The sequence below is a fragment of the Oncorhynchus mykiss genome, chromosome 10 (assembly GCF_013265735.2).
Source record: "Oncorhynchus mykiss isolate Arlee chromosome 10, USDA_OmykA_1.1, whole genome shotgun sequence".
Lineage (NCBI taxonomy): Eukaryota > Metazoa > Chordata > Actinopteri > Salmoniformes > Salmonidae > Oncorhynchus > Oncorhynchus mykiss.
The window spans coordinates 37,156,342-37,176,829 of NC_048574.1; the positions used below are offsets into that span (position 1 = coordinate 37,156,342).

Sequence of the window (20,488 nt, forward strand, 5' to 3'; positions counted from 1 at the left end):
CAGAGGGTGGTGAAGACTGCCCAGTACATCACTGGAACCGTGCTCCCCTCCATACAGGACAAGAACCCCGCTCAGCCCAGCCATGGACTATTCACTCCGTTACCGTCTGTTCCCGGACCACCATCTCAGAGACAGTTTTTACCCACAAGCCAACAGACTACTTAACTCTTGAACCGGGACTGACTGCCGGAACAACAGACTCCCTGCACCCTACCACACATGGACTCACACACACCTATTTATATTACTGCACAATGTCTATTTATTATTGCACAATTCCCTGGCACATGTAAATTCACAATTTGTCCGAGTGCCGCCTTGAATTATATTTATGGCCCCCCCCAAAATATTCCTCACTTAATTTCTATTGTCGTGAGCTGAACCTGCAAGTAAGTATTTCGTTGCACTATGTACGGTGCATTCATAAAGTATTCAGAACCCTTTCATTTTTACACATTTTGTTACATTACAGCATTATTCAAAAATGTATTAAATAAAATGTTTTTCCATCATTAATCTACATGCTATACCCCATGATGACACATTTACTAAAAATTATAAAAAATAAATACCTTATTTACATAAGTATTCAGACCCTTTGCTAGGAGACTCAAAATAGAGCTCAGATAGATCCTGTTTCCATTGATCATCCTTGAGATGTTTCTACAACTTGATTGAAGTCCACCTGTGGTAAATTCAATTGATTGGAAATTATTTGGAAAGGCACACACCTGTTTTTATAAGGTCCCGCAGTTGACAGTGCATGTCGGAGCAAAAACCAAGCCATGAGGTCAAAGGAATTGTCAGGGAAGTGCCCAAGGCACTGACAGAGTGGCAGGGACTGGGAGACGAGTCAGGATTGAGGGAAAGATTAACAGAGCAAAGTACAGAGAGATCCTTGATGAAAACCTGCTCTAGAGCGCTCAGGACCACAGACTGGGAGCGAAGGTTCAGGACAACGACCCGAAACACACAGTCAAGACAACGCAGGAGTGGCTTCGAGAAAAGTCTCTGAATTTCCTTGAGTGGACCAGCCAGAGCCCGGACTTGAACCCAATCGATCTCTGGAGAGACCTGAAAATAGCTGTGCAGCGATGCTCTCCATCCAACCTGACAGAGCTTGAGAGGATCTGCAGAAAAGGATGGGAGAAACTCCCCAAATACAGGTGTGCCAAGCTTGTAGAGTCATACACAAAAAAACTTGAGGCTGTAATGGCTGCCAAAGGTACTTCAAAGTACTGAATAAGGGTCTGAATACTCATGTAAATGTGATATAAGTTAGAATTTTTATACATTTGCAAATAATTCTAAAAACCTGCTTTTGCTTTGTCATTAGGGGGTGTTGTGTGTAGATTTGAGGGAAAAAAATATTGAATCCATTTTAGAATAAGGCTGGAATGTAACAGAATGTGGAAAAAGGTCAAGGGGCCTGCATACTTCCCAAATGCACTGTATATCATGAGTATATGACTAATAAACAAACTTGAAGGCAGTGTTCATTAACACAGTTCACAGAGGTTTTACGAGTCCTCTATTAAGGGCCATTATGTATAATAGTATAGTATCAACATTAATTGTTTAGGTCCTACAGCCCTCAAACCTGGAGTAAGAAACACTTAGAGCTAATTATTATTAAGTACAATTGTAATAGAACAAAATGGCAGAATTTGTTGGGGGGGGGGGGGGATTATGTGGAAGATGATAAAAGGGCAGTGTTTCATTTTGCATTGCTGTAGTATAGTTCTTCTGAGGAACTAGTGCTACTATTTCCTTTGTCCACCACATACACCTCTGTTCCACTCCCATTGCCTTCATTATAGCCACAGACGGTAGTCCAGTACCCCCTAAAGCCCAACACAGAATCCGAGTCCAATATGTGAACAGTCTCTCGTTTGTCAACCCTCTCAGGTAAAAGTTGAAATGGCCATTCGGATTTGGTTCATGTGGGAAAAGGTGTTTTGGTTGGGATGAGGTCCTGTGTCAATCATTCAAGAGTGAGGTTCAGTTCAGGTGAGATGCAGCATATCGGTCAGGACATCAATGAGGTTATCCAGCCCCCACAGGTACCCATCCTCTCGGTTGCCCTCTATCCAGGGGGTGCGGTGGTCCAGGGTGAGAGGCGGCGGCAGGGAGACAGTCCTCCCAAAATCAATCATCCATACTCCTGTCTTCCCTGTACTGTCATGCACAAATAGTAGGGAGCTGCCCACCACCTGTAGAGAGAAACAGATGTTAGTGTGCACCTCGCCATTCAGAGACCAGCATCAAGACATGCAAAGCATGCATTATACCATGAAAGCAGTGGAAAATGGCTTACCTCGTGTGTTCTGAAGAAGATGGATGTCTCCAACACCAGTCGAAGATCCTTCATTCGTCTCAGATATCCCTTCTGAAAGAGAAGACAAAGAGATCTATAATCCTGAGAGAGGAAGACAAAGGTAAAAGGGGGTAAGATTAAAGCTGGAATATATACTTGGTAAAACTGCCAAGTCCCATTTGCGATATTACAAAAAAATAAGCTACTCCAAACAACAAACACTTTTCCCCCCCGTTGACATCACTGCACATCATTCATTATATGCGCAATAGAACAACAGAGAAGGTACTGCAAATATGTTTGATCACAATGCTGGATGCTCTGCTCTTCTGTTTAATTAACAAAAAAACAATTAGACGCCCGGGGCGAACAGTGGCTCTGCTTCACCTTAAGCAAATTTCAGCTTTAAGAGAAAGAGAAAACACTCACCAGAATGAGGGTGTTGCAACCCACAAAGTCCTGCAGTGCCTGCATCACCTCTTCTCTGCTCTTGGTCCTTTTAAAGTCTGTGTTGCACACACCATCAGCCTTCTACACAAGGATTTAACAATGGTTTAGACATGCGAGCACAAACGGGTAACTTTATATACACAAGTCTTTAGGCTACACATCCTCAGGGACATTTAGATCTGAAAGGCACTTCAGATAAAGTCCGGAGTATTTTTGGGATGCCGAAGATTATAGTCACAAGATGTGAAAATAGTTGTTCACATGCAAACAGTTTTACTGGCTTGCTAACATTGGACCTGCAACTTTTGCAGCGCATGGGATGCTTTTATTCATTTCAACGAAACCTGGAAGTGAGCAGGTCAGCGCCATAAAATCCTAAAATACCTGCGCTGCCCGAACATATAACTAAACTCTGGTTCCATTTTCAAGACGGATGCGCAGCTCACGCTGGAGAGCAATAAGACAGTGACTCACGCTGGAGAGCAATAAGACAGTGACTCACGCTGGAGAGCAATAAGACAGTGACTCACGCTGGAGAGCAATAAGACAGTGACTCACGCTGGAGAGCAATAAGACAGTGACTCACACTGGAGAGCAATAACACAGTGACTCACACAGGAGAGCAATAACACAGTGACTCACACTGGAGAGCAATAAGACAGTGGCTCACGCTGGAGAGCAATAAGACAGTGGCTCACGCTGGAGAGCAATAAGACAGTGGCTCACACTGGAGAGCAATAAGACAGTGACTCACGCTGGAGAGCAATAAGACAGTGGCTCACGCTGGAGAGCAATAAGACGGTGGCTCACACAGGAGAGCAATAAGACAGTGGCTCACACTGGAGAGCAATAAGACAGTGACTCACGCTGGAGAGCAATAAGACAGTGGCTCACGCTGGAGAGCAATAAGACAGTGGCTCACGCTGGAGAGCAATAAGACAGTGGCTCACGCTGGAGAGCAATAAGACAGTGGCTCACGCTGGAGAGCAATAAGACAGTGGCTCACGCTGGAGAGCAATAAGACAGTGGCTCACGCTGGAGAGCAATAAGACAGTGGCTCACGCTGGAGAGCAATAAGACAGTGGCTCACACAGGAGAGCAATAACACAGTGACTCACACTGGAGAGCAATAAGACAGTGGCTCACGCTGGAGAGCAATAAGACAGTGGCTCACGCTGGAGAGCAATAAGACAGTGGCTCACACTGGAGAGCAATAAGACAGTGGCTCACACTGGAGAGCAATAAGACAGTGGCTCACGCTGGAGAGCAATAAGACAGTGGCTCACACTGGAGAGCAATAAGACAGTGGCTCACGCTGGAGAGCAATAAGACAGTGGCTCACGCTGGAGAGCAATAAGACAGTGGCTCACACTGGAGAGCAATAAGACAGTGGCTCACGCTGGAGAGCAATAAGACAGTGGCTCACGCTGGAGAGCAATAAGACAGTGGCTCACACTGGAGAGCAATAAGACAGTGGCTCACACTGGAGAGCAATAAGACAGTGGCTCACGCTGGAGAGCAATAAGACAGTGGCTCACGCTGGAGAGCAATAAGACAGTGGCTCACACTGGAGAGCAATAAGACAGTGGCTCACGCTGGAGAGCAATAAGACAGTGGCTCACGCTGGAGAGCAATAAGACAGTGGCTCACACTGGAGAGCAATAAGACAGTGGCTCACACTGGAGAGCAATAAGACAGTGGCTCACGTTGAACAAAAGTTACACTTCTAGTACAGCAGGTAAAACTTCTGTGATACACTCCCCTACATTTTTATTTGAAAAGTGCAGCTAAAACGCTTAATTTAGCTCTATACTACAGCATTTTGGATGCTGTTTCAAATGTTTCATATGAGGCGATATTACAGATTGTCACTTTTTATTTGAGGGCATTTTCATATACGTTTTACCATTTAGAAATGAATGCATTTTGAATTTGTCATAAGTATTTGGACAAATTCACTTAAATGTATATTATAGTAGTCAAAAGTTTAATATTTTGGCCACATATTCCTAGCACACAATAACTATATCAAGATTGTGACTCTAGAAATTAAATGGTAAATAATGTATTGTGACATTTTGGAGTTAATTTTATTGTAAATAAGAATGTAATATGTTTCTGAACACCAAAAACTAATGTGGATGCCACCATGATTACGGATAATCATGAATGAATCATGAATCATGAGTGAGAAAGACCAATAGCATTGTGGTAACGTACAGGGACTCAAGTAATTTTGTTCTCCCAATCTGTAATATCTCACCATCAAATGCCGACCGCATTACCTCCAGAGATCATTTTCTTTGGTCATCATCACTGTCGTGTATATTCCCCCCCAAGCAGACACCACGACGGCTCTCAAGGAACTGCACTGGACTATGTGCCAACTGGATTAGACATTCGAGCTCAAACGGGTAACTTTATATACACCGGTCTTTAGGCTACACATCCTCAGGGAATCACATTTAGGTCTGGAAACTGCATATCCTGAGGCTGCATGTATTGCAGATGGGGACTTGAACAAAGGAAATCTGAGGAAAACGCTACCGAAATTCTGTCAACATCTCCTGGGCTATACTCACAAACTCATGATCATTGCTACAGCTACAAGGCCCTCCCCCGCCCTCTCTTCAGAAAATCATATCACACCTATAGGCAGAAACTTCCATCAGGAAGCACCCGTGGTAAGGACTGTTTAACATTGGTCTGACCAATTGGAATCTATGCTTCAAGATTGTTTTGATCACGCGGACTGGAACATTTTCCCGGGTCGCCTCTGAGAATAGTATCGACGTATACACTGGGTTCATCAGGAAGTGCATAGAGGATGTTGTTGCCACTGTGACGATTACAACTTATCCAAACCAACAACCCTGGACAGACGGCAGCATTCCATCTAGAGGCAAAACGACACGAGACATGTGGCAGGAACAATCATGTATTATAAAGGGAAAGCCAGCCACCTCGGACACCGACGCCGCGCTCCCGGATAAGCTAAACACCTTTGCCTGCTTCGAGGAAAACATGGAGCCACCAACGCGGGCCCCCTCCACTAACGAGGATGGTGTGCTCTCGTTCTCCTTGCCCGACGTGAGTAAGTCATTTAAGCATTTTAACCCTCGCAAGACTGCCAGCCCAGACGGCATCTCAAGCCGCGTCCTCAGAGCATGTGCAGTCCAGCTGGCTGGAGTGTTCACAGACATATTCAAAATCTCCATATCCCATTCTGTCCACCATTGTTCCCGTCATTGAAAATAAGAATTTGTTCTTAACTGACTTGCCTAGTTAAAGGTAAAATAAAAAAATAAAAAAGAAGGCGAAGGTAACTGAACTAAATGACTATCGCCCTGTAGCACTCACTTCTATCATCACGAAGTGCTTCAAGAGGCTAGTTAAGGATACCACCTCAACAGATCCTCGGACGACACAATCGCCGCTGCACAGCACACTGCCCTATCCCACCTGGACAATAGAAATACCTATGTAATAATGCTGTTCATTGACTACAGCTCAACCTTCATCACCATAGTTCCCTCCAAGCTCATCACTAAGCTCAGGGGCCTGGGTCTGAACCCATCCCTGTGGAACTGGGTCCTGGGCCTAGACTCACAGAAAACACTTTTTACGCAAAAAAAAAACTTAAGAAGCTTCTTAAGAAAAAGATAGGATATTGTTGATGAATTGCTGATGAATTGCACTTAAAATAAGACAATGATTTTCTTATGAACTTCTCAAATATTTTCTTAACCATCTTCTTAGCAAGCAATGGCAATCATTTTAGCATATTTGTACTGAGATTACTGTTCTAAAACATGTTCTTGGGTTTATAATAATCAATACTGAAACTTTCTGACAAAGTTTGTGGGTGAATTAAACAATTCAATTGCTTTCATGATCTTATTCTCTCACTGCCCTGAGTTTAAGGGTTTAGCTATATTGGAATAAAGAACAAATCCAATAACTTTATTTCCAAGATCCTAATTTCGTAACTTCTTGTTTAAGGATAAACATAAGAAATAGTTCAAGAACATTTCCAATAACCTTTTTAAAGAATAGAAACTTTGCTTAACTTCTTTCATAAAACTATAGCTTAGGAAAAAATTGCAGTTAAGACGACATTTCTTCTTAAGAAGGTTTTGTGAATCTGGGCCCGGGACTTCCTGAGGAGCTGACCCCAAGTGGTGAAGGTAGGCACCAGTGAGAGCATAATGTCGGGCTGTATCACAGCCTGGTACAGCAATTGGGGCTCCCGAGTGGCGCAGCGGTCTAAGGCACTGCATCTCAGTGCTTGAGGCGTTACTACAGACATCCTGGTTCGATTCCAGGCTGTATCACTACCGGCCATGATTGGGAGTCCCATAGGGCGGCGCAACATTGGCCCAGCGTAGGCCGTCATTGTAAATAAGAATTTGTTCCTAACTGACTTGCCAAGTTAAATAAAAAATACAAATGGCACCGTCCTCAACCGCAGGGCTCTCCAGAGGGTGGTGTGGTCAGCCCAAAACATCATCAAAACACACTGCCTGCCCTCCAGGACATCTACAACACCCAGTGTCACATGAAGGCCAAGAAGACCATCAAAAGACCTCAGCCACCAGAGCCACGGCCTGTTCACCCCACTATCATCTAGGAAGGAGGAGACTACATGTGCATCAAAGTTGGGATCAAGAGAAGGATAAACAGCTTCTATCGCCAGGCGATTAAACTGTTAAACATTGACCACTAGCCAGGCCTACGCCCAGTACAGTACCCTGAACCTTAGTCACGGTTACTAGCCTGCTACCACCCTGTACTTTACCCTGCACCTTAGAGACAGCTATGCCCTATAGTCATTGAACACTGGTCACTTTAATAAATGTTTACATACCATTTTACCCACTTTATATGTATATACTGTATTCTAGTCATGGCTCACTAAAAACTACTGCACACCTTTTATATAAATATACTGTCCATATTATCTCTATAGTGCCTTCAGAAAGTATTCGTACCCCTAACTTAATCCATATTTAGCTGTGTTAGAATTCAAAACTGATTCATATAGATTTCTTTCTCATCCATCTATGCATAACACCCCATAATGACAAAGTGAAAACAGAAATATCTCCTTTACATTAGTATTCACACCCCTGAGTCAATACATGTTAGAATCACCTTTGGCAGGGTTTACAGCCGTGGCTCTTTCTGGGGAAGTCTCTAAGAGCTTTGCTCACCTAGATTATGCAATATTTGCACACTATTCTTTTAAAATTCTCCAAGCTCTGTCATGTTGTTTGTTGATCATTGCTAGACAGCCATTTTTATGTCTTGACAGATTTTCCAAGATGATTTAAGTCAAAACTGTAACTAGGCCACTCAGGAACATTCAATGTCATCTTGGTAAGCAACACGTGGCCTTGTGTTTTAGGTTATTGTCCTGCTGAAAGGTAAATTAATCTCGCAGTGGCTGGTGGAAAGCAGACTGAACCAAGTTTTCCTCTAGGATTTTTCCTGTGCTTAGCTCTATTCAGTTTATTTTATCCTAAAAAGATCATTTCCTTACCACATTTTTTGCAGTTTTTACTTTAGTGTCTTACTGGAAACAGGATTTTGGTATATTTGTATTCTGTACAGGCATCCTTCTTGTCAGTCATTTAGGTTAGTACTGTGGAGTAACTAAAATGTTGTTAATCCATCCTAAGTTCTCCCATCACAGCTATTAAACTGTTTTAAAGTCAAATAAAATCAAGCTTTATTTACACAGCACATTTCAGACATGGACAAGACAATCGGTGGCTGACTAAATACTCCCCCCCCCCACTGTATCTTAAAAACCTGTCTGACATATTGGGGTGGCCAATCGTGGATTGATTTAAAAACCAATAGAAGAATCTTAAAATTAATAATAAGTAGTAGTCAAGCCTGCTTGTAATAAAAGCATGGATGAGTCTCTCTGTATCAGCCTGAGAGAGAAACAGACACACCTTGGCAACATTCCTCAGGTGGTAAAAAGCTATTTTGGTCACTTTCCTAATGTGTAAATTCTATCACACCTAGGTTTTTTTTTTATATGGGGTTTTATCTTTATTGCCCGTGAATTAAAATGTGCGGACAGATTATCCTGCTGTGCTTTGGCTCCAACAAGATATACCTCGGCCTGGTCTTGATTTAGCTGTAGGAAGTTGAGCCATCCAAGTATTTAAATCACTAATAATACAGTCTAATCATTTATCTGTGGAGCTAAAAATCCTCTGGTGACACAGTACTGTAAAGCTGTGTATCAGCGTAGCAGTGAAAATCAATGCTGTGCTGTCTGATAACGCTGTCAATAAGTAACATATATAAACTGAACAGTACCGGGCCAAAAATCAAACCTTGTGGAACGCCACGTGATATGTATTTTCTGAGTTATGTTGGTGACAAAGAAAACTCTTGACCAGTTAAATAGGTCCTAAACCAATTTAGAACTGGACCGGTGAGGCCAACCCACCTCTCCAGTGTGTCCAGAAGGACATTGTGGTCAACCGTATCAAATGCAGAACTTAAATTCAAGAGTACAAGGACAGAGAGCTGTTTGGCATCTGTGTTGGCTCTAAGATCATTTACCACATTAAGGCTGGAGAATCTAGATTTTCTTCAGAAGGGGTTTCACCATAGCTGTTATTAGTGCAGTGGGAAAAGTGCCTGTGAACAGGGAGTGATTAATAATAGCTTGCATTTCTTCAGATATGCAATTAAACACTTTTGAAGGTGGTGGGGATAAGATTGAGAAGGCAGGTAAAATGTTTAAATTGTGATATGTTTTTCCTGAGCATGTCTGTGTCAACCAGGGAAAATAAATCCATAGTGCCTTTGCGTGGTAGGGTAGGGCACAGGTCAAACTCCTCATCAGGTCTTGTTTGACTGATACCCAGCCTAATGTTTCTTATCTCTGAAATATGCCGCAAACTCATCACATTCAGATGTGGAGGAAAGTTCACATAGGTTTGCAGGGGTAGGATTTATCAGACCAATGGTCGACAAAAGCACTTTCGTATTATTCTAATTATTTAGTGATCAAGTGAGAAAAATGAGCCCGTCTGGCATTTCTGATTTTCCTGTTATATATGCCAAGTTGCTGTCTCAGAATATCATAACGGACCTGCAACTTTTGCCTTTCTCCACTTCATCTCTGCCTTTCTGCAATTGCTCTTCAATGTATTAGTTTCCTCACTCATCCAAGGGCCTCTCCGTTTGGATATGGCATCAATGGTTGCCCTTAATTTGCTATTAAAGTTAAACTAAATCACCACAAGAGGAAGGCAGAATAGGTGATGGAGTATTGCTCATACACTCGAAATCTGTCACCATTGGCCTCATGGTGAAATCCCTGAGCGGTATCCTTTCTGTCCGGGAGCCGTGTTAGGAAGGACGCCTGTATATTTGTAGTGACTGGGTATATTGATGCACCATCCAAAGTGTAATTAATAAATTCACAATGCTCAAAAGGATATTCAAATGTCTGCTTTTTAATTTTTACCCATCTACCAATATGTTCCCTTCTTTGCATGGCATTGGAAAATCTTACTGGTCTTTGTGGTTGAAACGGTGTTTGAAATTCACTGCTCGACTGAGGGAACTTACAGATATGTTTGGGGTACAGAGATGAGGGAGTCATTCAAAAAAAATCATGTTAAACAGTAATATTGCACAGAGTGAATCCACGCAACTTATGTTATTTGTTAAGCACATTTGTTCTCCATAACATATTTAGACTTGCCCTAACAAAGGGGTTGAATACTTGATATTCCAGCTTTTAATTTTGATTTATTTCTAAAAACACAATTCCACTTTGACAACATGGGGTATTGCGTGTAGGCCAGTGACAACAAAATGTGGAAAGTATTCAGACCCTTCTGTTTTTACACATTTTGATATGTTACAGCCTTATTCTAAATTTGATTACATAATTGTTTCCCCCTTCAACCATACAATACCCCACAATGACAAAGCAAAAACAGGGTTTTAGAAATGTGTGCAAATGTTTTACAAATAAATAAAAAAAAATACCTTATTTACATAAGTATTCAGACCTGTTGCTATCAGACTCAAAATTGAGCTCAGGTGCATCCTGTTTCCATTTTTCATCCTTTACAACTTGGAGTCCACCCGTGGTGGACTGTTTGGACATGATTTGGAAAGGAACACACACCTGTCTATATAAGGTCCCAAAGTTGACAGTGCATGTCAGAGCAGAAACCAAAACATGAGGTTGAAGGAATTGTCCGTAGAGCACCGAGACAGGATTGTGTCGAGGCACAGATCTGGGGAAGGGTACCAAAAAATGTCTGCAGCATCTCTGTACCCCACACATACAATTAATGTATCTGTAATGTCCCTCAATCGAGCAGTGAAATTCTAACACAGATTCAACCACAAAGACCAAGGAGGTTTTCCAATCCAATCCTTCGCAAAAGACACCCATTGGTAGAAGGGTAAAAATAAAAAAGCAAATAACTAAATATCCCTTTGAGTATGGTGAAGTTATTAATTACACTCTGTATAGTGTATAAATACACCTAGTCACTACAAAGATACAGGCGTCCTTCCTAACTCAGTTGCCCGAGAGGAAGGAAACCACTCAGGGATTTCACCACAAATCCAATGGTGAATTTAAAACAGTTTAAAAGGCTGTGATAGGAGAAAACAGAGGATAGATCAACAGAATACTCCACAATACTAACCTAAACGACAGAGTTAAAAGGAAGCTTGTACAGAATAATCAAATATTCCAAAACATGCATCCTGTTTGCAATAAAGGCACTGAAATAAACATTATGTCCTGAATACAAAGCATTATGTTTGCAGAATATCCAACACCACTGAGTACCACTTCACATTTTCCTACATGGTGGCTACATCGTGTTACAGGGAATGATCATCATCGGCAAGGACTAGGGAGTTTTTTTAGGATAAAAATAAACGGATTAGAGCTAAGCACAGGAAAAGTCCTAGAGGAAAGCCTGGTTCAGTCTGAAGATATATTCACCTTTCAGCAGGACAGTAACCTAAAACACAAGGCCAAATATACACTGGAGTTGCTTACCAAGACAACATTGAATGTTTGCGTGGCCTAGTTACAGTTTACTTAAATCTGCTTGAAAATCTATGGCAAAACTTGAAAATGGCTGTCTAGCAATGATCAACAACCAACTTCACAGATCTGGAAGAATTATTTTAAAGGATAAATGGGCTAATATTGTACAGTCCAGGTGTGCAAAGCGCTTAGAGATTTTTCCAGAAAGACTCACAGCTGTAACTGCTGCCAAATGTGATTCTAACTCAGGCAGTGTCAATACTTATGTAAATTAAATATTTCTGTATTTGATTATTCAAAATTTGAAAAAAACATTTTCACTTTTGTCATTATGGAGTATTGTGTGTAGATGGGTGCTACTTTATTTTATTTTAATCAATTTTGAATTCAGGCTGTAACAACAAAATGTGCTATAAATCAAGGGGTATTTATACTTTGACGGCACTGTAGAGATAGTATATGAATAGTAAAGGTGTGTACAGGAGGAGTTATATAGGATGAGCCATGACTAGAATACAGTATATACATATGAAGTGGGTAAAAATGTAAACATTATTCAAATTGACCAGTGTTCAATGACTATATAAATAGGGCAAAGCAGTCTAAGGAGCAGGGTTGAGTACCGGGAGGTAACTGGCTAGTAACAGCGAATAAGGTTCAGGACAGTGTTCTGTGTACTGCTCAACTTGTTGCAGTTGAGTAGTCAGCAGAGGCTACTGCTCAAATGTTGCTGTACTAGGCCTACATGTTTCTTCTTCGTAATGGTGTTTTGTTGTAGGTTTGTTCTTTTGGTTATTCATTGTCAAGCGTTAGAAACCTAGGACTGTGGCATGTCTGTGCACTTTCACTCCACGGCGAGTGAAAGCCACATTGAATTCAGGCTGTAATTACATAAAGTAGATGACAATTTACGACTCCTTAATACTCGCGTGTGCCCTAGTGTCATTTAGTAGTAATTTATGCTAGAATGTGTCCTTTAGTAGTAATTTACACTAGCGTGTGTCCTTTAGTAGTAATTTATACTAGAGTGTGTCCTTTAGTAGTAATTTATACTAGCATGTGAATCCTTTATTCACACGGAAATTAAACTTAGCAATGACATTTAGCTGGTAGAAGATTCGGTCAGTGTCATTAGTAATGATATGAATGGCACACTGGCTGGCTCATGTGTGTGGGTCTGGGAGGAGGGGCATGTGTGGCAACGCGCTGCCATTTGGCACACAGACAGTTGGCAGTGCTTGCTGCCTGATAGAAATGTGTCCTTGTGTTTGACACGTGACTTAAACAATGGGGATTTTTACACCTGGGCAACCTCAGAGCAGGCTAAACTTGCTCAGTTCACTTTCCCCAGACTGTCTGTGTTTGTGTGTCTGTGCGTGCGTGTCTGTGCCTTAAGTCCCTCGATGCGGAAGCCCAGAGTGGTGGTGGAGCTTAGGGTCTCTCTCCACTGCATGTATCTGGTCTTGAGTACTGCCTGTAGTGCTCGCTCCTCTGTAGTGGGGGCCTCTGGGTCCACGTCCACCATCTTCTCATACATGTCCTGACGAGGCTGGGGCCGCTCCCGAGCCTTCGCCAGCTCCTCTTCCAAGTATGTCCTAACAGAGCAGACAGCTTAATATCACATACATACTCAACACAAGCAGGGATGTACTGGAGGGTAAACGCATGTAATCTTCATTTCCGCAATTTTTTTTTTAATTTGTGAAAGTGTTCACTAACCTTTTTATTCTGTTAATTATAGTTTACCCACTTATTATTATTATTGCGTTCCCAGCATTGATCAAATCTCAGAACGCTAATATTCTAACCACGCCTGCCTCTGCAAACGAGTGAAATCATAATTCAGGTATGCTCGTTATGGTCGCCTGCTCCCCCGGGATGTGCCTTGTCAGCAGCGCATTTCATTTACCACTCTGCCCAACGGCAAACTCTGCCCAAGGTACAAGCCGAGATGTGAAACAAACTACCTCTGCCCAGACCAACGCTGGCAAGTGGCAGAAAGAGACGCTGCTGACAATGGTCTTGCGAAATGCAAGACATAAGGAGTTTTTTTTTTAATACATTTGATTTTTTCCTCCCCAATTGGTAGTTACAGTCTTGTCCGTACGGAAGTTGCAGCGATGGGACTCGGGAGAGGCGAAGGTCGAGAGCCATGCGTCCCCAGAAACACGACGCTGCCACGTCGCACTGCTTCTTGACACACTGCTCGCTAAACCTGGAAGCCAGCCGCAGCAATGTGTTGGAGGAAACACCGTACACCTTGCGACTGGGTCAGCGTGCATGCGCCCGACCCGCCACAGGAGTCGCCAGAAAGCGATGTGACAAGGACATCCCAAACGGACAAACCCTCCCCTAACCCGGACAACGCTGGGCCAATTGTGTGCCATCTCCTGGTTGCGAATCCGTGTCTGTAGTGACACCTCAAGCACGTTAAGCCTCCCGAGTAGCGCAGCGGTCTAAGGTGATTATTTTAACGTCCCTTGACTCCTGCCGTGTCAACAGACATCCAACAAACAAACAAAAAACCTGACTTCAGGGAATGGGTGTACAATTGGTAAATAGTTGCTGATATTTCAGTCAGACGGCTAGCTAAAGGTGCCCTAGCTACTGTTAGCCAGATAGCTCACTGTACAACTAGCTGGCTAGAAGGATGAAGTTACAAGTTAACGTTAAACAGAGTCTGACCTCAGCAGGAGCAGTTGACAGAAATTAAGCTAGCTATAATCTTAAAAATAAAAACTTTTCTTTACAGAGTAGTGAGAAAGCCAATGGCAGGCTGCGCTGCAATGCAGGAGGCAAAGGAGATACACAGAGAGAGGAAGCAAGCAGAGAGAGGTTATTGCAGTGGTTCCCAAACTTGGGGTCAGGGACCCATGTGGGTCCCCTGAGAGACTCTGTAATGTTATCAAACACATGAATAACTTGTTTCTCTTTAAATGGGTTTAGTGGTCTACATTTTATAGTCAACTAAGGGCCTATACACTGGTGCACTTTACAATACAGGAAACTGAGTTGCAGTGCAGCTCACATGAGACACTAAGAAAATGAATTAAAAGAAAACATCTCCAAATCCTATGTTTCTGGACTTTTCTAGTGTCCAGTTGAAATTGACTCATTTGGGAGGGTGACCTGATGTGAATTTTGTGTAATTTTTAAACTACCAAAAATTACATTAGGCCTTCTCTATAGACCTGCATGAAAATGCAATCAAACAATAGTTCTAAAAATATCATATGTTTTGGTTTATACAGTGCATTCGGAAAGTATTTAGACACCTTGACTTTTTCCACATTTTGTTACATTACAGCCTTATTATAAAACTGATTAAATTGTCCCTCCCTCTTCAGTCAATCTACACACAATACCCAATAACAAAGCAAAAACTGGTTTAGACAAATTAAAAATAAATATATATCACATTTACATAAGTATTCAGACCCTTTACTCAGTACTTTGTTGAAGCATCTTCGGCAGAGATTATAGCCTCGAGTCTTCTAGGGTTTGACGCTACAATCTTGCCACACCTGTATTTGGGGAGTTTCTCCCATTCTTCTCTGCAGATCCTCTCAAGCTTGGTCAGGTTGGATGGGGAGCGTCGTTGTACAGCTATTTTTCATGTCTCTCCAGAGATGTTCGATTGGGTTCTATTCCGGGCTCTGGCTGGGCCACTTAAGTACATTCAGAGACTTGTCCCGAAGCCACTCCTGCATTGTCTTGGCTGTGTGCTTAGGGTCGTTGTCCTGTTGGAAGGTGAACCTTCACCCCAGTCTGAGGTCCTGAGCCCTCTGGAACAGGTTTTCATTAAGGATCTCTCTGTACATTAATTTTTCCCATTCAGGCCAAAGAGCTCAATTTTGATTTAATCAAAACAGATAATCTGGTTTCTCAGTCCTTCAGGCAAACTCCAAGCGGGCAATCCTGTGCCTTTTACTGAAGAGTGGCTTGTCTGGCCACTCTACCATAAGGCCTGATTGGTGGAGTGTTGCAGAGATGGTTGTCCTTCTGGAAGGTTCTCCATCTCCACAGAGGAGCTCTGTCAGAGTGACCATCGGGTACTTGGTCACCTGGCTGATCAAGGACCTTCTCTGTTCCAAACTTCCTTCATTTAAGAATGGAGGCCACTGTGTTCCTGGGGACCTTAAATGCTGCAGACATTTTTTGGTACTTTTCTCCAGATTTGTGCCGACACAATCCTGTCTGGGAGCTCTACGGACAATTCCTTCATCCTCATGGCTCGGTTTTTACTCTGACATGCACTATCAACTGTGGGACACGTGTGTGTGTGTGTGTGTGTCTTTCCTAATCATGTCCAATCAACTGAATTTACCACAGGTGGACTCCAATCAAGTTGGAGCTCAATTTCGAGTCTCATAGCAACGGGTCTGAAAACTTACATAAATAAGTTGTTTTTTTTGGCAAATATTTCCAGCCCCCAGTGGCTCTAAATCACACTCACTCACCGGGTGCCCATCTTGCAATCCATGATGGCAGGGGAGTTGAAGTGTGTGAGCAGGTCGTCCATCATGTTGTAGTCCTGCTCGGCACGCTGCACCACTCCATGGTAGCCTGGCACAAAGGGTCTCAGAGAGTCCTCCATTAGCCTCTGCAGGCACTTTTGCTCTCCCTCAGTGTAGCGCTTCAGCAGCATCCCATAGTCCCCTGCATGGAAACTCCCTGGACCACCAGCCACGAGAGGGGGCAAGGGGGGGGGGGGGGGGGCGGCATGTTATACTCTCAAAACACATTGGTACTACACAGCCATCTCCTATTAGCAGTAAGCCAGCAAGAAAGACTAACTTCACTATACAGAAAGGCAGAAGTCAGCTCCCGAGTGGCGCAGCAATCTAAGGCACTGCATCTCAGTGCTAGAGGCGTCTCTAAAGAGCCTGGTTCGATCCCGGACTGTATCACAACCTGCCGTGATCCAGAGTCCCATAGGGCGGCGCACAACTGGCCCAGCGTCATCCGGGTTAGGGGAGGGTTTGGCCGGGGTAGGCCGTCATTGTAAAATAAGAATTTGTTCTTAACTGACTTGCCTAGTTAAATAATGGTTAAAAAAAGTTGATTGATTTAAAGAAAAAGTCAGACAGAAAGAACCAACCTGCATGTCCGACTACTTGCACCCAGGGCTGTGGCTTCTTGGGGGGCACTGAGAGGGGAGACGAGGTCCCTGTGCTTCTGGGTTTCTTCCATGTGACACTCTGCATGGGGAGAGCAATCGTGCAATTACACCTCATTCCTTAGTGTACAGTACAACACCTCCAGCTTACATTCACTCCTGTCTGTCCTGCTCCCCTGTGACTTTACTGAGAGACACTGTCATGAGAGCGACAAGCTCAAACTCCATCACACAACTTTGACCTATGGCCGAGTGTCTCTATGGAAACAACCATTGGCCACCAGACTGAGCCAAGACATGTAAGAGGGGTTGGGCTGGGATCTTGTGTAACATCTGCACACATATTCAATCATTTACAGGCTGCTGGACTTGTTTTGTTGAAAGCTGTGATGAACTTGAGAAAATTCTGGACCACAACACACGTTAAAGTAGTATGTGCAGAGTCATTCACAGATAGACAAACAGGACAGACCGGCCAACGCTGTTTCTGTCTGAATGTTCTGAGAGCGTCACTTTTTCCTCCATGGCCGTTGCTAAGTGATAATTGACGCATCCGCGTTGTGCTGTTTATTTCTCATGGTTTTCATGAGAAGCCAAGTCTGTTGACACCACAACAGACTTGGATTAACATTATCCTAAACGCTAATCAATAAAACCATCTGTTAGATTTGCTGTTATTGTTTGCTTCTTTACAGCAGGTCACTTCATAGGGAATTGTCAGCAGCACTCTGGCATTGTTTACAAAGTTGTTATTTTTTATTACATTTTTAAAAATAAAAAGGTGCTAACATGTCTCTCTTTTATTGAGTTTCTATTCTTCTGCTCTATGTTTCTGTAGTTTGGCAATACTCTAAACATGTCCCCTGGAAATATGTACAGATGGGTATCTGTGGAAATACTTGCCCAACCTGTTCTCTATGTATGCAGTGGCCTGCAGCTACACCTGAAACTAAACATTACAAAACCCCCTGGCAAGGAGAGGCTACACCTCAAGTTGAGTTGAACAAACCTTATTGTACTTCAAACCTTAGTTGCCTAGACTACATGTTTACCATATAAATACAATGAGATTTCAAAGAATGCCTGTCCCATCTTTGTCCAGTCTCTAATATTATCCATATTGTCTAATACTCTAATGCCCTAAAAGGCCTACTAGCATGACAAAACCAAAGATGTGTTATAACAAGACAGACCACAGCCTGTCATTACCAATAGGAACAAATTAGTCAGTGGGCAGAACAAGCAAGTTGGAAGGCAGAGCCGAGCGCGAGCTAGCAAGAGCCTATTGGCGCCTACTCTGAAGTGAACAGTAACTCAATTCGCCCTTGCACTTCTTCTAAACAAAGCAATTTTAAATTTTTGGGGCAATGGGTAAAATCTACAAACTTACTCTGTTCTTAACAGATTATAGCTTGGGGAACAGAAAACTGAGATCAAATGTTTCATCAATGAGATAAAAAGAATAATGTCAGCCAAAATCCATCTCACGCCATCTTCTCCCACTGCCGCTACTGGGCTTCCTCTCATCACTATATTTAGTAGTGAGTGGAAACGCCAATCGGATGCTTCACACTTATACATCCAGTGAAATATGTTCACTGTGACTCATTGTTCTTTTTTTTAACCCCTTTTTCTCACGAATTCCATGATACCAAATTGGTAATTACAGTCTTGTCCCATCGCTGCACCTCCTGTACAGCCTCGGGAGAGGCAAAGGTCCGAGAGCCATGCGTCCCCTAAAACGCTGCACTGCTTCTTGACACTGCTCGCTTAACCCGGAAGCCAGCCACACCAATGTGTCAGAGGAAACACTGTACAACTGGCGACCAAAGTCAGCATGCATGCGCCCGGCCCACCACAAGGAGTCGCTAGATTGGACAAGGATATCTCGGCCGGCCAAACCCTACCCTAACCTAGACGATGCTGGGTCAATTGTGCGCCACCTCATGGGTCTCCGGTCGCGGCAGGCTGCGACACAGCCTGGGGTCGAACCCGGGTCTGTAGTGACACCTCTAGCAATGCCTTAGAACGCTGCTCCACTCAGGAGGCCCGTGGCTCCTTGTTCTGTGATAAACCTATCCTATCCCCAGCTCAGCCTATACAGTCTCAGGCTTTGAGCCTCTGTCTGTGTATAGAGGGATGGGGAGAGGGGGTAGGGAAAGTGGGCACCTAGGATACAAGTGTTTACAGTTTCTGTGTCAATGTTTACAGATCCACCCAGCACTAGTGCTTCCACAGCAGTAAAAATAAAAAAAAGCATAAGATTTACAGGCATCATGACAGATGGAAATTTACTGGGACTGCAGAAGTCACACTTTGCCCTCATTTCCATCAGTTCAGACTAAACTAAGCAGAACTGTTGAACCAAAACCAGTTCTAATCATACAATCAAAGATGTTTTGGTATGATATATTCTAATGACACATGCATCTTCCTGAGCAGAACGTTACATAGACTCATGCCGATTGGTCCAATCATATGGCAGCTGATAGAGCATTATAATCATTATCATGACCAACACTCACCCGAGGGACCTCATCAGGACAGCCGCGGTCGTCCTCATTTTCTTCAAAAGACGAGGCTGGTGACAACACAGACGATGAGGCGTTTGACAGTTTTCTGAGGAGAAGAGACGCGGGGGAGCCCCCGAACCCACTGTCCGAGCAAATCGACTCCTCGTCGGGATGAGATCCAACGGAGAGCCCGCTAATCCTCATGGCCTCCAATTCAATTCGGCTCGAGTCACACGTGACCACCAGTTGTGGAACATTTTCGTGTACAGTTTCGCAATGTGAGGGGAAATCAGCATGTTTTGTGGAGTCTGTCTTCCCGTTCGCCGACCACACTGGCTCCTCCGAAGCGTTTGAGGAACTGTGGTTCATATCCCCCTTGCTCCTCGGGCTCGAGCTGTGGTCACTGGAGTTTTAGTCATCCTCATCAGATTTTTTGTGGTGAATGAGTGCAGCCTCACCTGATTTAGCTGCTGCCGATGTTAGTTAGCTAGTCCAAACGAAAATAGGGAGCCACGCCCACGGTACGTTTCATTTCGGATTGAAGCAATAATTGAACGGACAATACACTGGTTGATCTCCGCAACTTGATGCACCTTTTTAACCGTTCAAACCAGTTTAACCACCAACGTAACCAATAGCTAGTTACATTACCTTTTGCACGTGTGATAATGCAGATATGCCAGTCTCCGAGAAATTATAATTTCTAACGCCATTCACCAAACCACGACCAAATATTTTCAACCAGGTGCTTGAAATAATACTTCGTCACCACATGGGGGGGCTAGAATTACATTAGCTATTGTTAACCCCACCCATAAACGACAATGATTTGTTGTCCGTTAATCAATATGTATATGTCAATCGTCGAGGAGTAGCCGTAGCAAAGACAGTACAGTATGAAGATGGGCAGAAACTGCTTTTCCAATAAATATAAATCCCTGATCGCGCCATGGCAACGTTGGCTAGCTAAACTCATGGGCAGAAAGAAGGTCATGGGGTATAACGATCGTCTTGCGCCGAACTGCGCGTGTGCA

The 20,488-nt window shown here is 43.3% G+C and overlaps 1 protein-coding gene across 2 annotated transcripts; it reads right to left on the reverse strand.

The window, feature by feature from the left end:
• Positions 1-1,320: 1,320 nt before the first annotated feature.
• On the reverse strand, positions 1,321-20,459 carry itpkca (inositol-trisphosphate 3-kinase Ca). 2 transcript variants are annotated; one of them, XM_036990204.1, is made up of 7 exons: positions 19,467-20,459; positions 16,924-17,023; positions 16,283-16,496; positions 13,213-13,417; positions 2,747-2,848; positions 2,318-2,419; positions 1,321-2,213 (listed from the first exon to the last, which is right to left on the reverse strand). In XM_036990204.1, exons 1-7 carry the CDS (start codon positions 19,821-19,823, stop codon positions 2,007-2,009), a joined length of 1,287 nt encoding a protein of 428 aa, XP_036846099.1. In that variant the 5' UTR covers positions 19,824-20,459; the 3' UTR covers positions 1,321-2,006. The 2 variants fall into 2 exon arrangements, with proteins under 2 accessions (XP_036846099.1, XP_036846100.1); XM_036990205.1 differs by having other exon boundaries at positions 2,318-2,389; positions 19,467-20,452.
• Positions 20,460-20,488: the final 29 nt, after the last annotated feature.

Bases quoted from the DNA above. Each gene is read 5' to 3' on its own strand.
- itpkca (XM_036990204.1), bottom strand. From the start codon at position 19,823: ATGAACCACAGTTCCTCAAACGCTTCGGAGGAGCCAGTGTGGTCGGCG. The intron at 16,497-16,923 runs GTTGGTTCTTTC...CTGGTGGTCCAG, and splicing joins GCAAGTAGTCGGACATGCAG to GGAGTTTCCATGCAGGGGAC. The intron at 2,849-13,212 runs GCACAGACACGC...ATCCTTGTGTAG, and splicing joins TCCGCATCGAGGGACTTAAG to AAGGCTGATGGTGTGTGCAA.